This window comes from Eleutherodactylus coqui, chromosome 9 (genome assembly GCF_035609145.1).
Source record: "Eleutherodactylus coqui strain aEleCoq1 chromosome 9, aEleCoq1.hap1, whole genome shotgun sequence".
Lineage (NCBI taxonomy): Eukaryota > Metazoa > Chordata > Amphibia > Anura > Eleutherodactylidae > Eleutherodactylus > Eleutherodactylus coqui.
Window position 1 is genome coordinate 103663453 of NC_089845.1, and position 16255 is coordinate 103679707.

The window sequence follows — 16255 nt, forward strand, 5'->3', positions numbered from 1 at the left end:
TACTTTTGAAGGACTCCGTTTCCACAACCCTATACGGCAGCATCTCAAGGCTGATGAATTTTGCGATGCGGACGGTTAACGTTTGAGCGTGCGGGTGCGTGGCGGCGTACTTGCGCTTGCGCTCGAACACTTGCGCAAGCGACGGCTGAACGGTGCGCTGAACTACACTGCTGGATGGGGCCGAGGACAGCGGAGATGAGGGTGTGGGTGCAGGCCATGAGGCGGTAGTGCCTGTGTCCTGAGAGGGGGGTTGCATCTCAGTGGCAGGTTGGGGCACAGGGGGAGAGGCAGGGGTGCAAACCGGAGACGGTGAACGGCCTTTGTCCCACCTTGCGGGGTGCTTGGCCATCATATGTCTGCGCATGGTGGTGGTGGTGAGGCTGTTGGTGTTGGCTCCCCGGCTGAGCTTTGCGCGACAAAGGTTGCACACCACTGTTCGTCGGTCGTCAGGCGTCTCTGTGAAAAACTGCCAGACCTTAGAGCACCTCGGCCTACGCAGGGTGGCATGGCGCGAGGGGGCGCTTTGGGAAACACTTGGTGGATTATTCGGTCTGGCCCTGCCTCTACCCCTGGCCACCGCACTGCCTCTTGCAACCTGCCCTGCTGATGCCCTTGACTCCCCCTCTGAAGACCTGTCCTCCTGAGTAAGCGTTGCACACCAGGTGGGGTCAGTCACCTCATCGTCCTGCTGCTCTTCCTCCGAATCCTCTGTGCGCTGCTCCCTGGGACTTACTGCCCTTACTACTACCTCACTGCAAGACAACTGTGTCTGATCGTCATCGTCCTCCTCACCCACAGAAAGTTGTTGAGACAGTTGGCGGAAGTCCCCAGCCTCTTCCCCCGGACCCCGGGAACTTTCGAATGGTTGGGCATCAGTGACGATAAACTCCTCTGGTGGGAGAGGAACCGCTGCTGCCCAATCTAAGCAGGGGCCCGAGAACAGTTCCTGGGAGTGTTCCCGCTCCTGAGCAGGTGTCATTGTAGTGGACTGAGGAGGCTGGGAGGAAGGAGGAGCAGCAGACAGAGGATTCGGATTGGCAGCAGTGGACGGCGCAGAACTGCGGGTAGACGATAGGTTGCTCGAAGCACTTTCTGCCATCCAGGACAGGACCTGCTCACACTGCTCATTTTCTAATAACCGTCTCCCGCGTGGACCCATTAATTGGGCGATGAATGTGGGGACGCCAGAAACGTGCCTCTCTCCTAATCGCGCAGCAGACAGCTGCGACACACCTGGATCAGGAGCTTGGCCTGTGCCCACACCCTCACTTGGCCCTCCGCGTCCTCGGCCACGTCCACGTCCACGTCCTCTAGGCTTACCCCTACCCCTCAGCATGCTGTATTACCAGTGATTAGATTTCCCAGGCAGGAAATAAATTGGCGCAAGACTGCAGGCCAAATATAATTTTTGCCCTTTTTGGAAAACGAAAGGCCCCACTGCCTCTAGTGAATGAATTATCTAAGTTTAATAACTGTGCTGTGTCCCTGCTTATGTGTCACAGAACGTGAGGGTAGCAGAGTTATTATAACTCTTGGAGAGCAGGTATTTTTTTTCCCAATTAAGGAAAGCAAATGGCGAACCCAGCAGTAAAGCGTAGCTGGGTGCGTATGATTTAGCAATGTTTTTCACGCAGCTCACACGTCTACACAGGCGTAAGGACGGACACAGGCTGGACAAATAGATTTGTTTTCAGTTTTTTCCCACCAACAGGCAGCACTGCGTATATTCAATGAACCTGCGAAGTTTAATAACTGCGCTGTGTCCCTGCTTATGTGTCACAGAACGTGAGGGTAGCAGAGTTATTATAACTCTTGGAGAGCAGGTATTTTTTTTCCCAATTAAGGAAAGCAAATGGCGAACCCAGCAGTAAAGCGTAGCTGGGTGCGTATGATTTAGCAATGTTTTTCACGCAGCTCACACGTCTACACAGGCGTAAGGACGGACACAGGCTGGACAAATAGATTTGTTTTCAGTTTTTTCCCACCAACAGGCAGCACTGCGTATATTCAATGAACCTGCGAAGTTTAATAACTGCGCTGTGTCCCTGCTTATGTGTCACAGAACGTGAGGGTAGCAGAGTTATTATAACTCTTGGAGAGCAGGTATTTTTTTTTCCCAATTAAGGAAAGCAAATGGCGAACCCAGCAGTAAAGCGTAGCTGGCTGCGTATGATTTAGCAATGTTTTTCACGCAGCTCACACGTCTACACAGGCGTAAGGACGGACACAGGCTGGACAAATAGATTTGTTTTCAGTTTTTTCCCACCAACAGGCAGCACTGCGTATATTCAATGAACCTGCGAAGTTTAATAACTGCGCTGTGTCCCTGCTTATGTGTCACAGAACGTGAGGGTAGCAGAGTTATTATAACTCTTGGAGAGCAGGTATTTTTTTTCCCAATTAAGGAAAGCAAATGGCGAACCCAGCAGTAAAGCGTAGCTGGGTGCGTATGATTTAGCAATGTTTTTCACGCAGCTCACACGTCTACACAGGCGTAAGGACGGACACAGGCTGGACAAATAGATTTGTTTTCAGTTTTTTCCCACCAACAGGCAGCACTGCGTATATTCAATGAACCTGCGAAGTTTAATAACTGCGCTGTGTCCCTGCTTATGTGTCACAGAACGTGAGGGTAGCAGAGTTATTATAACTCTTGGAGAGCAGGTATTTTTTTTCCCAATTAAGGAAAGCAAATGGCGAACCCAGCAGTAAAGCGTAGCTGGGTGCGTATGATTTAGCAATGTTTTTCACGCAGCTCACACGTCTACACAGGCGTAAGGACGGACACAGGCTGGACAAATAGATTTGTTTTCAGTTTTTTCCCACCAACAGGCAGCACTGCGTATATTCAATGAACCTGCGAAGTTTAATAACTGCGCTGTGTCCCTGCTTATGTGTCACAGAACGTGAGGGTAGCAGAGTTATTATAACTCTTGGAGAGCAGGTATTTTTTTTTCCCAATTAAGGAAAGCAAATGGCGAACCCAGCAGTAAAGCGTAGCTGGCTGCGTATGATTTAGCAATGTTTTTCACGCAGCTCACACGTCTACACAGGCGTAAGGACGGACACAGGCTGGACAAATAGATTTGTTTTCAGTTTTTTCCCACCAACAGGCAGCACTGCGTATATTCAATGAACCTGCGAAGTTTAATAACTGCGCTGTGTCCCTGCTTATGTGTCACAGAACGTGAGGGTAGCAGAGTTATTATAACTCTTGGAGAGCAGGTATTTTTTTTTCCCAATTAAGGAAAGCAAATGGCGAACCCAGCAGTAAAGCGTAGCTGGCTGCGTATGATTTAGCAATGTTTTTCACGCAGCTCACACGTCTACACAGGCGTAAGGACGGACACAGGCTGGACAAATAGATTTGTTTTCAGTTTTTTCCCACCAACAGGCAGCACTGCGTATATTCTATGAATAATAACTGTGTTGTGGCCCTGCCTATACAATTCTTTCCCTGCAGTATCAATGGAGGGTGCAATGCTCTGCAGAGGCGATTTTGAGAAGCCCAAAAAAAATGCAGCACAGCCAACAGCAGCCTGGACAGTACTGCACACGGATAAATATGGCCCTAGAAAGGACCGTTGAGGTTCTTGAAGGCTACACTCACTCCTAACACTCTCCCTGCCTATGCAGCACTTCTGTCCCTAATGCCAGGTGCAACGGTCTGCAGAGGCGATTTTGAGAAAAAAAAAAAAATCCCACTGCTAACAGCAGCCAACACACAGCTATCAGTGGCCCTAATAAGGACCTTTGGGGGGTCTTGAAGCCTACACTAACTACCAATTCTTTCCCTACAGCAGCTCCGGTATAAACAGCACTGTCCCTCATCTAACTCACACCGCATCTGAGGCGAGCCGCGGGAGGGGCCGACTTTTATATTAGGCGAACACCTGATCTCGCCAGCCACTCACAGCAGGGGGGTGGTATAGGGCTTAAACGTTGCAGGGGGAAGTTGTAATGCCTTCCCTGTCTTTCAATTGGCCAGAAAAGCGCGCTAACGTCTCAGGGAAGGAAGTGAAAGTAACCAGAACACCGCATGGTGTTCGTCACGAATAACGAACATCCCGAACACCCTAATATTCGCACGAATATCAAGCTCGGACGAACGCGTTCGCTCATCTCTAAATTTAAACTCTCCCTGCAAAAGCTGAAAATGGTATGAATTGACTTTTGGCAAAATATGAAATAGGCATCTTATGCCCTTGAATTTGAAAGCATTAATCAATCAGCGCCTCAAATTAGGCCAGGTGCATGTCTTAAAAAGCAACAGGTGGGTGGGTACTCACCTGGTGCTCAGTGGAATTCTCTGGATAGAGAACCCACTGGCACTCAGTATCCACAGTAGCCTTGTATATTAATCTGGGTACTCGATCCAGTCCACTGGAGAGTCGTCCTGGGGTTGCAGCCCCTATCCTGGCTGTAGATTTTAATGAAGTGCAGTCAATACAAGAAAAATCCCCGTGCTCAGGAGTCCAGAAAAATCAGTGATCCGTTCCTCGATTAATACATTTATTGTGCGACGCGTTTCGGCAATAGAACTTTGCCTTTCTCAAGCATTACCCTAATTTTCTGAACTCCTGAGCGCAGGGATTTTTCTTGCATTGACTGCACTTCATTGATGCCCTTGAATTTCCATCTTTGGAAATTTTCCAATCTGTATAATTCAGATAGCCAAGGTGTGTCCCAAATTGATGCTCATAGTAATATTGCTGAGAAAAATATCTATTCCTTTCCACCATTTCAAGGATATATGCTTGTAATTCTTCTACTGTCTGTAAGCAATCAGCCTTATGAGTATCTGTTGGTTGACAAACAAAAACTGCTTCTGTTTCATTTGCCCATTAATGAAGTTCCTGTTCAATTTGTCGGCTCCTGGCCTTTACTCTACTGATATTGTGTATGAACAAGCCCCGAATCAACGTCTCCATAGCATCCTAGACCATCGCAGGATTTGTTGATCCGTTATTGAGTGTAAAATATTCCCCAATTTGCCACGCAATAGTAGATTCATCAAGATGTGGAATTCAAGAAGGATTTAGACGCCATATGAGGGACCCCATTCTATTCCTCCTCAAAAAATCAATATACAGTAAGTAGCATACAATGCCACAATTTAATGGCCATGTTTGCTAAAATCTTTGAAAGCTGGAATAATACGATCTTCCAAATTATGGCTCTCAGCTGCAGTAGTGCATTCAGATACTTTCTAGATATTATGCCTAAGGAAAAAAGTCATATCCTCTTTCAGATTTCCTACTTGAAAGGTTAGAGAAGAAATGGTTTCATTGCTTTTATTATCAGCCAAGTATATATCTTAAAGCGTAAGTTCAGGTTAATTAACTTATGGAGCTTTAGGAGCAAAAACAATGCGCAAAAACCCCGGAAATCAATGGCTTCTATCCTCTGTTTTATGCGCCCAGTTTTTGCATGCACAAAAACACATGCATATACGTCCATTTGATGAAGCCTTTAGAGGGGTATTTTGGTTATGCAAAGTTGCAGTCAAATGAATGATAATCAAATGTTATTAACCCTTTAAGCACCAAGCACATTAAATTCAGGGCGCTTATGCAGTGTCTGAGGAGCGGGCCACGGCCAAGGAGACAGCGGGGAAGAGTTTGGGCCTTGTCACAGTGGCTCTACTGTCTCCCACCCGGTGGGTAACTGGTGACACATCCATGGGCCGAGAACAAGTTAATAAAACGAGAAACCCAATATTGGATTACCTTAGTCTCTTTTGTCACAGGTGATCCCACCATTTCTTCTGCAGCGGGGAATTCCTAGATGGTGGAGTAAACCCTCTCTTGCGCAGCTTCCCTGTGGTAATTCCTGGTTGTCGGAGTAAATCCACACACACGCGGGTACTTTTTAAGATGCAGCCTCTGGAAAAGGGCATGAGATTAAAGCTTCTGTTCCTGCAATCAAGCAGGAGCAGGACAGATCCTCGGCTGTTGGACACAGCTGAGAACCCAGAGGAGAAGGGAGAAGTAGTTTTTAAGCGCCTTCTCCTTTCCAGGCTACATCGTGCTCAATGAGAGCTATGTAGTGCAGAGAGATAGAGATAGTGGATCAGCTCTGTTACTCATTATTGTTACTATAGGGGGATGTTTTCCCCTGTGACAGGGGCTGCTATGGATGCCGCAGCTACATTGGAAAAGTGTATGGGAGAGTCATAGATGATGAGAAAAATAGTAACAAAAATAAGTTGAAAAAAATTACAGAAAGAAATAAAAATATATTCCTAAAAAATAAAATGACCCACCGCTGACACCAACCAAAGCCATATGTACCATGTAATCCCAAACCATACAAATTATATATCAAAACATTCAAAACAAAATGAGGAACCCATTCCCATACTTTATATTAGCATAAAAATACAAGCTTGACAAAGGCTTACTTAGAAGCCGAAACGCGTTGCACTTATTTGAACTAAACGTCTATTCTTGGAACTTTGGATAACATCTCTATCAACTTATATTATATGCCTTCTGGGATTGAGGGGTGCCCCTACAAAGTAAGTCCTATTCCATTTATATCCAGTCCACTGGAGCACTGGGGTTTTTTTCTTCTTGTTTACTGCTTTTCTATAGAAATGGAGAGAGATCAATGCACAATGCACTCTGAATAGAAGAGAATGAAGAGGTGGTCACACATGTGCATCACCAATGCATTCACCTGGGGAACTTGAGCTGCACAAATGTTGGGATAGTTGGAAGTCCAAGCAGCTGACTCCCAGCGATCAGACATTTCTCCCGTATCCTGTAGATAATGAATATGTGTCATTAGTGGGAAAATCTCCTTTAAGTCCTTGTGAATCAATATGTTTAAGAGTTATGATATGGCACCATTTCCCCACTGCTAAATGCAGGTGAAGAAACTGATTGCAGTTGGCACCTGGACTTGTCATACTGTTTGCATTGATGAGTGCATGTGCAGGCTGTGCAGCGTCTGAGGAGCGGGCCGAAAGCTGGGGAGATGGCAGGGTAGATAAGGGCCTTGTCACAGTGGCACTACCATCTCCTCCCCTGGGGGTAGCTCTGGGCCTGTCCAAGTTACTGCTGGGGAAGGTCACAGGAAAGATGTAACCAGAGGTTACCTGCAATCTTCTTGTCACTCGTGACGCCATCATTTCGTCCTCTGCGGTGAATCTCAGTGAAGTAAATAACTTAGTCCACCCACAGGGATATTTTCTGGGCAAACCAGGAATGCTCGGTAATGTCTGTTTACTGTAACTTCAGCAAGTTTCAACATATAACAGTAGTTTGGCACAAATTACACTTCTAGAAGGTGGTGTGACAGGGAGGACTTCTGAGGGTAAGCTAGACAATCCACAGTCCCAGTTATCTGTGTGATCCCGCTCCCGTTGACTCTCTCTATCTCCCTCCAACACTTTACTGGTCAACACTCACGCTTTTGATGTCTTTCTCTCTCTAACGCAGCGGTCCTTCTTTCTCTCTCACTCAGTGCTTAGTGGTAGCACCGGCACATCCTGGGTAGAGTAGGGCTAAGCCAAGCAGAAGGGAATCGCTCAGCTTCTTCCATTCTCCACACATAGACCAATCAATGTCTTTGGGGTTCACTCGCTTGCAGTCCCTGACTTGCTAACTGACTCCTACTCTTTAAAAGAAGACTACAACAACCCCCCCCCCCACTCACTGCACCCTGCACACACACATATATATGACACAGTTACATGACACAGATCAAGATACATTTTACAGACATAACCTAGGCATTAACCCATTCAGTGCTGCAGAGGTGCAATACACATACCAAACACACACTACAATTAAGACACTGACAAGACAATGGCATGAGATGGACATATAACATTATGGAGGGGCCCCACTGGTTCTGGGCCACTACAGCTGCATTCACCATTTCTGTGCACGTATTTTGCAGGGGAGAAACACTCATGTTATAGCACCTTATTGTGTTTTATATATGTTATATTACCTGATTCCATGTCTGTTTTAATCTGTTCTTCCAAGTCCTCAGGTGACACATAGTACTCATAATCTTCTCCAGCTGAGGATTTTGGTTTGCATTTTCCAAAGCAACAATTGCAGCAACAGCAGAGACAACAGCAAAAGTAACATCCAGTCAGAAGTCCACAAATGGCAAACAACCCCTGATGTCAAAGATAGATACAGTATTTGATCAGATACAGTATTTGTACTCGGCATCAAATAGGTAGTTTGAAATAGGCATCATAGATATGGCAGAACTATGTGGTGGAGTCTGTATGCTGGCATATGGAGTCCATGCATCTCCATACTACAGAGCCATAGCCACTTTATGTGACCCTCAAATAGTGCCTAAAATGGAAAAGTAACTGTATGCCTCCATGTAAATTTTGGGCAAATAGAAGTATAGCAGAGACCACAGGTTTCAATGGGTACCCTTTAATGTCAACATAAATCTAGAAGGTTGTACCGTAATACAGTCATGTGCATGGGGCCTTTAAAACGACAGGATTTACTCAATTAGCATATGCCCACATAGAGGAATCCAACATGTAATTTTCCATGCCAATTCCACCTCTAAAACTTATCAGTTCTTTGAGAAGATTCACATAGAAACGTGTTGAAAATGCCGTCGGACACAGATTTTGTTCATTGACAGGACTAAATCTGCATCCCTTAATGTGAAGAACCATTTTTGAAGCTGCTTTAATAAATTAGTGACTTGCATTATGTGCACAATCATATGATAGCTACACATTGTCCAGAATTGGAAATATCTACGGATTATCATTCAGATTCTCGCTGGATCATGGGAATCTGAATGATAATTGTTCAGTGTAAATGCTGCCAGTGACTTAACGGCAAACAATAATTTGTTCGCTTATCATACGTCATTCAACATCAGCAGGCAAATGAGTCAAGCCACAGTCGGACCGTGTAAAAGGGGCCTAAGGCTAGATTCCAATCTGCATTGTAGGCTCTATTCTGAGCCTCCGGTAGAGATCTGGGGTGATGCCAGCTGACAAGCTAGAAGTTGGACAGACCCCATTATAGTCAATCAGAACAAATCTGTTTCGGTCCGTCATTTCTGGCTTTAGCCTTCTTCAAGCCGTAGAATGAAGCCAAACAACAGAGACTCACAGCACTAATATGAATCTAGCCTTAAAAAGGGAATTTTGAAAATATTGATTATAAAAAACCATTTAAAATAAAATTAAAAAACAAGAAAACATACTGTTCCATAGTTTTTTTTTGTAAATAGGCACTTTAATAATGTGAACATTATTCAGCATATTAAAAGGTCATGCATCATAAATGTTAAAACACAAAAACTGACATCTTGAATAATTTGGTGGACAGTTAGTATGCCATACTAATGTTAGGGCTCGACGGCTACGACAGGGTCGTAGCATAAAGGCCTCGCTAAGGCACGTTATGACACTTCTTTGAATGTATGTCTATTATCCCTTAGGGTTCCCACATTGCTAAAGGGTCATTGGGAGTCTTATGTTGAGATTCCTTTACATGTTTTTCCTGGTGGACCTATCTATTAGTTATCTGTTCTTACTACTTGCTGATTATTCACCTATTGTGGTCAAGTTGGTCTAGTTTATATTTTTGCTTGTGTTGCTATCCTGATTCAGGTAAGTAAATGCTTTATTTACTTGTATATTGGAGTTGTTTCTGTCATTGTCCCTGCTGCCAATAGTTGTTCCAGCTATTTTTATACATTCCCTGCTTTCACCTAGGGTCAGTGGAGGTGGCTTATGTTCGGGATGTGGGGCCATCCTTGTCAGGGCGATCACCCCACTTTAGGCAGGGGTTTTTGCTCTTCGGGTTGTTAGGGCTATATTTCCCTTTCCCCCCTCCTCCCTTGTGTTTAATGGTGCTTTTGGTGTTTTACATGGAGCCTACCGATATTTATTTGTCCCATGTGAACATTGCCTTGTGTCCGTGCTGGGCGTGGTACGTAAACGGTCAGCACCAATGTTTACTAATGTTTTATTCAATTTTTATTCCAGATAACAACATCTCCAACAGTTTTAAACCAGAAGGCATGGTTCAGCGGTCACCATATTCTCACATATGTATGAACATAATAAAAGTGAACATGCATAACCTAGAACTGCCATATTGACTCTTTTCCAGGTCTGGTTGACCCCTATTTCCTTTTTAGAAAAAATAAGTATTGTTTTTAGATAATTTACCTTTGCCCACCAGCTAGACAACATGAAATACGTATTAACATTTTCTTCTCCAAACTGCTCTGCAACGTACAATCCGAGGGAGCCATACTTGTCATAAATATTCCTCTTAGATATGTCAGATAGTATTGAATGAGCATTGTTAATCTCCTTGAATGTTTCAGCTGCTTGGGGATTGTCAGGATTTTTGTCTGGATGATGCTTGAGAGCCAGTTTTCTTTCATCATGAGAAGACACAAATGAAAAGATGTCTTAGTATGTTAGTAAAATCAAAGGGGAGTAAATAAACTGGCATTATTATCTAGTTTTTCTATTACTCTATAGCACTATCCAATCCTTTCTGCCCACTGTAGTTGTAGATATCTAAAGTTGTAACAGTAATTTGCCAGCAAATATAGTGCCGGGCAGCAAAGATAATCCTGGAACTATCTTTGTGCCCGGAATACGTCGGCCACTGCTTAGACTCCTATGGGAGCCAATGACAGCGGCCGGAGAAGGGAGGTGGGAGAGAGTTTAGCAGTGTGACAGCTAAACTCCCTCCCCCTTCTCTCCTCCTCTCCGACTGTTTGCAATGAGAAGGGGTGGGGCAGGGCTAAGCTCTCCCATTGCTGGCTGCAGACAAGGGGCGGGGAAGAGACGGTTGCTTAGCTCCACCCAGCCCCGCCCACTCCCATTGCAAACAGCTGGAGGGAAGGAGGGAAGGAGAGAGGAGGTGAGACGGCAAGGGGGAGGGAAGGGGAGGCAACGGCATTGCAGCCTCAGTGTATATCCGCCGGGCCCGTGCCGCCTGAAGGGGCACACAAACGTTAGACTTGTGCGCCCGTTCATGCGTTTTTATGATGCCGGTGGGCGCACGTGAAAACGCCTATGCTCATGGGAAAGAGCCCTAAAGGCAAGAGGGAAGAGGGAGAAAAGCAGAGATTCACACACAGACATGCTGTTAGTGCAAATGGTAGGCAATTTATTGTTATTTATTCACATGATCACTGTTTAGTACTTCTCTAGTATCCTTCCTGATAATGTTATGTGTCTGTGTGTGTGTTATGGCTCATTCACACAAGTGTGATTTTAGCGCTCTAATTGCATTGCAAAGAAATTGCATCTCGCTCGGAAAAAAATAGTGTGAGTGGCCAATTTCCAGCTATTAAGTCTCAAACTTAATTAGAAGTGAAATTGCCCAGTCAGGTGATCGAAGGCTGCGTGGTGCATGTTATCCAACTCCCATAGGAGTCTATGAAAACTCCTGCGCAGCTCACACCAAGGATAGGTTGGGTCCTATCTTTTCTCGCAGCACAGACCTTAGATGCAAGCTTTGCACATGCATGTTCTATCTTTGTTATGTGCGAGCTTTGAGTGCATCTAGAATTCCTTCATGTGAATATTTCCATAGCAAACCATTGGTTCTATTAGACACAATCTTTCACATGCCTAATCGCTAAAAGCACGCTCGTGTGAACGAGGCCTTACAGTTAGGGAGCAGAATATACAGTTTTCTCTGTGCACTCTGTATGCAAGATATTATAACCACAGCTTCTTTCAACCAGCTGAGAAACTACTGAAAATCACAGATACAGCCTGCAGAGGGAAAAATGGTGATTAGGGCAGGATACAAGTCATATAATACACACAAATAGGGCTATCCCTCATACACACAGCAGCTTGTCAGGGAAAAGAAGGGTTGAGTTTCAACTTGCCCAATCCTTTATTTCTCAGGGGAGATAAATCATCACCACCCCCTCTCCTCATTGAGCTTTAAAATTCTGTAAGATAAGCCAAGTTCTCAACCCAATCTAATGAGCAATAATAAACACGCATGTCAATTGGTTCGTATTTAATTTTCTTTTACTCAGATGGAAAATTGGCTTATGGGGATGAACGATAGCTAGCATGATTGCTTGTCCAAATAGGTCAGCTGGTTTAATAGACCAGCAAGAGTTTTAAGGTATATTTGGGCCCAATAATTGGTCAATGTAAAAGGACCTCACTGCAACTCCTTGCATTGAATGAAGATTATAATCACCCCTTTTATCTTATTGTTTGGCCCAGTCATTATTTTTCCACTCCATTAGAACTGAGGAATATTTATATTTTCATATATATATATATATATATATATATATATATATAATCCCCCAATTCCCAAAGAGTTGAGATGCTGCAGAAAATGTTAAATGTTAAGAAAAAAGAATACAATGATTTGGAAGTCTCATATAACCATATTTTATTCACAATAGAACACATATCTAAAGTTGAAAGTGAGACATTTTTAACCCATAACTCATTTAGAAATTGACGGCAGCAATTGTTACTAATGAAAAATAGCTTGGGGGTCAATTTTCTACTAAGTCACATGATTGTGTGTAAAAAAAATGTTAGAGAGGCAGAGTCTCTCAGAAGCAAATCTGGTCAGAAGTTTTCCAACCTGTGAAAAACTGTCTTCAAAATGTGGAATAATTTCAGAAAAATGTTCCCTGATGTAAAAATTGTGAAGACTTTGAACATCCCACCTTCTACAGTGTATATCATTAAAAGACTCAGAGAATCTTGGGAAATTCATGTAGACAAGGGACAAGGCTGACCATCATTACTGGATGCTCAAGATTCACAGGCCCTCAGGCGTCACGGCATTAAAAACGGGTATGATTCTGAAATACAAATCACTGCATGGGCTCAGGAATACTTTCAGAAATCATTATCTGCGAACAGAATTCGCCGAACAATCCACAAATGTAAGATAAAGCTGTATCATGCAAGGAAGAAGCAGCCATATATCAGCACAATCCAGAAACCCCGATGTCTTCTCAGTGTCAAAGCTCATTTACATTGGATTGATGCAAAATGGAAAACTGTTCTGTGGTCAGATGAATCATAATTGGAAATTCTTTTTGGAAACCATGGATGCTGTGTCCTGTGGCCTCAAGGGCAGAGGGACCATCCAGCTTGTTATCAGCGCACAGTTCAAAAGCCTGTATCTCTAAAGGAATGGGGTTGTATTAGTGGCTATGACACGGGCAACTTACACATCTTAAAAGGCGCTATCAATACTGAGCAGTAGCGGTTTTAAAACAACATATGCTCCCATCCAGACAACATCTCTTTCAGGGAAGTTTTTCCATATTGCAGCGAGACAATACTAAACCACATACTGCATCTATCACAGCAGCATGGCTTCGCAGAAGAAGAGCCTGGGTGCTGAACCGGCTGCCTGCAGTCCAGACCTTTCACCAACAGAAAACATTTGGCCCATTATGAAATAAAAAATCCAGCAAAGATGACCCAAAACTGTGAAGCACGACTTGGGACACGAATGGGACAACATTCCTTTACCAAAACTCCAGCTCCTTGCTTCCCAGACATTCATAGACTGTTGTAAAAAGAGAGAATGCTGCACAATGGTAGACATGCCCCTGCCCCAACTTTTTTGAGATGTTTTGCTGCCATCAATTTCTAAATGAGTTTTTTTTAATGAAATGGAAAATGTCTCCCCTTCACCTTCTGATATGTGTTCTATGCTCTAGTGTGAATACAATATGGTTAGATGAGATTTTCAAATCATTGCGTTACTTTACATTTACTTACATTTTACACAGTGTCCCAACTTTTTCGGAATTGGGGTGGTGTATCTATATTATTGATCTACACACTAGAATATTTTCTCTAGCACTGGTTGGTTTAAGAAGGGCTGGTATCAATGGTATTACCAATAACAAAGGCATTCTGCAAAGTGGAGCTTCACTTGAATACTTTTCTCATGAGCTAGTACATTTATGCATACATAATTTATGTAAAGTAGTATAATTTTAAATGTTACTTGCCCATTATGTGCAATCAGATTTGTCTAAAGTGTGTAACACTTGTGTGCTTTTTATTGGAACAAAGCAATTTGGCAAATAATTCTAAGTTAAAAATTAAAAGAGAAAAAAACCTTAATTTTAGCACCATGAATAATATATGTAGCAGAGTCAAGGTTTGAAATATTTGATCAGACATACAAAAGATTAAATAGGAATAAAAATAGCTTAATTAATTAAAGATTCTTAACACAGATGCATCCGAGTCATCGCAATTAATTCCAAATTAGACAGCATGCTGTAAAAAATACCAAATCAATTTACAATGATACGATTCAAAATAAATTAAGAGGCGAATTGGTACCAAATTACCAGAAAACTATTTCTGCTAATAAAAAAGTGTGACAATAGATTAGCATGCATTATCATAGCAATTAAACATTTTAGAATGAATCGGTTAACTCACAAGTAGTTTTGACAATTCAAAATGCCGTAGAGATATCTACTTAATTCACAAGTGCTATCTAATATCCTCCTAATTACTCATTATGCAGAAGCAACCATTATTGTCCATCTTAACAATGATCGCTAGCTAAATATTCCACTGCTGTCTGTAATGCTAAATTTAATTTTCTTCAAAGTGAATTTCCCAATAACAGAGTTCATCTTTAGCAAATAAATAATGAGCCGTTCATTTATATATGACACTTCAAAATAAACATGTCTACGCAAATTTTGTGTGTAATTAATAAGGCAATGTTCTATGCCACACCATAAAAAGTCAAATACATAAAGCCATGTGCAGAACCAATCATTTTATCTACAGATAAGAGCTGACCTATGAAACTGAGGCTAGGGTTCTAGGCTGCGGTAAATGACATGTGGTAAAAGCTCTGCCCACCCACAGGGGCCAAAACCCAAAGATTTTACTAGTAGAATTATAATATTACCAGCAAAACTGTGCAGTCAAGGGCTTGTGCCAAGTTTAAAACATATTCTCCATCCACAGGGCAGATAAGTGTCTGACTGGTACGGGATCAACCACTGGGACCCCCACCTATCATGAGAATGGGGCTTTGTGTATCCTGAATGAATGGAGAAACAGCAGAGCATGCACACTATAGCTCCATTCATCTCTATGGGATTGCTGAAGATTGCAGGTACTGTACTCGGCTTTCTCCGTCAGTCTCATAGTCCCATTAATGGAGTGGCAGTGCATATGCTCAGCTGCTGTTCCAGAAGATGTGTGGGGAGACTTATAAGGCCATCCATGCTCTTCTGGGAGATATGCAAATAGGGAAGATAGAACAATACCTCTGTAGTGCCAACTATTGGAAGACAGTACTCCTGTCAGTCAATATCAGACTTTTTATACAAGCCTTATAACAATGACTGTGAGGGATACACAGGACCCCTGTTTTTCTGAATAGTGGAGGTCCCAGTGGTCAGAATCTCATTAATTTGACACTTATCTCCTATCCTGTTGAAAGAGGATATGTTATAGATTTGGCACAACATCTGATGATGATCCTGTGTCTAACGATGCCTCCTAACAGCAGAAGTCAGGTAAAAATAGGTATATTCAATTTCAACATGCCCAATTCTTTGTTCCCATGGGAGATAACCACGCCATATGTGTGTGGTAATGGCCAATTCCCTCTCCCAAATGAGCATGCATAATCATGGGGAAGTCAGGGGAGATAGCTTTCAGGCAAATTAGCATTTTGGATATAACTATCTTATGTGTATGGCTGGCTTTGGACTTTCACAGTCCATTCTGGATTAAAATACCCTGGAAAATATTAAACACTATAAGTACCATGCCAAGACGTTGTCATTAACTTTTAGTTGTCCACTTTGTGATAAAATCTATATTCCTACTCTCTGTAGCTGACTGATATTTTTAACATTTTTTTTACATTAATGGCAAAGAGGGGACAAGGTGCGCGTAAAATATACGCACAAACCGCTGTGCGCTGGTCCTCCGCTGTTGCTGGCTGCCACTCTGGTCTCTATAGCATCAGCTGCAGCAGTGATAGGGTTTGATTACCAACTGTTTCAGCCTGGGAGGCCAGAAGTGATGTCCCATAAACCTGCCTTGGGGCTTCTACATTAGAAGCCCATATGAAAGGTTTTCAGGACATCACCAGGCCTGCTGGCTCGATGGTATCACCTGTCAGATGGTACAATGCCAGACTGCCAAAACAGCGGTCCAGTGCTGTGGTGAGTATTTTTCTTTTTTATAGTTTTAGGCATGTGGAGCCCAAATCTGTATAAAATAAATAAC

General features: G+C 43.2%; 1 protein-coding gene across 1 annotated transcript in view; it reads right to left on the reverse strand.

Annotated features, from left to right (window-relative positions):
* DNAJC5B (DnaJ heat shock protein family (Hsp40) member C5 beta) overlaps positions 1–16255 on the reverse strand; it is a 54862-nt gene that overhangs the window by 17183 nt on the left and 21424 nt on the right. The window contains exons 2-3 of the mRNA XM_066578997.1: positions 10181–10394; positions 7963–8137 (exon numbers count right to left, since the gene is read on the reverse strand). Coding sequence (XP_066435094.1) covers positions 7963–8137; positions 10181–10394 — 389 coding nt within the window. The remainder of the gene's footprint in view (positions 1–7962; positions 8138–10180; positions 10395–16255) is intronic.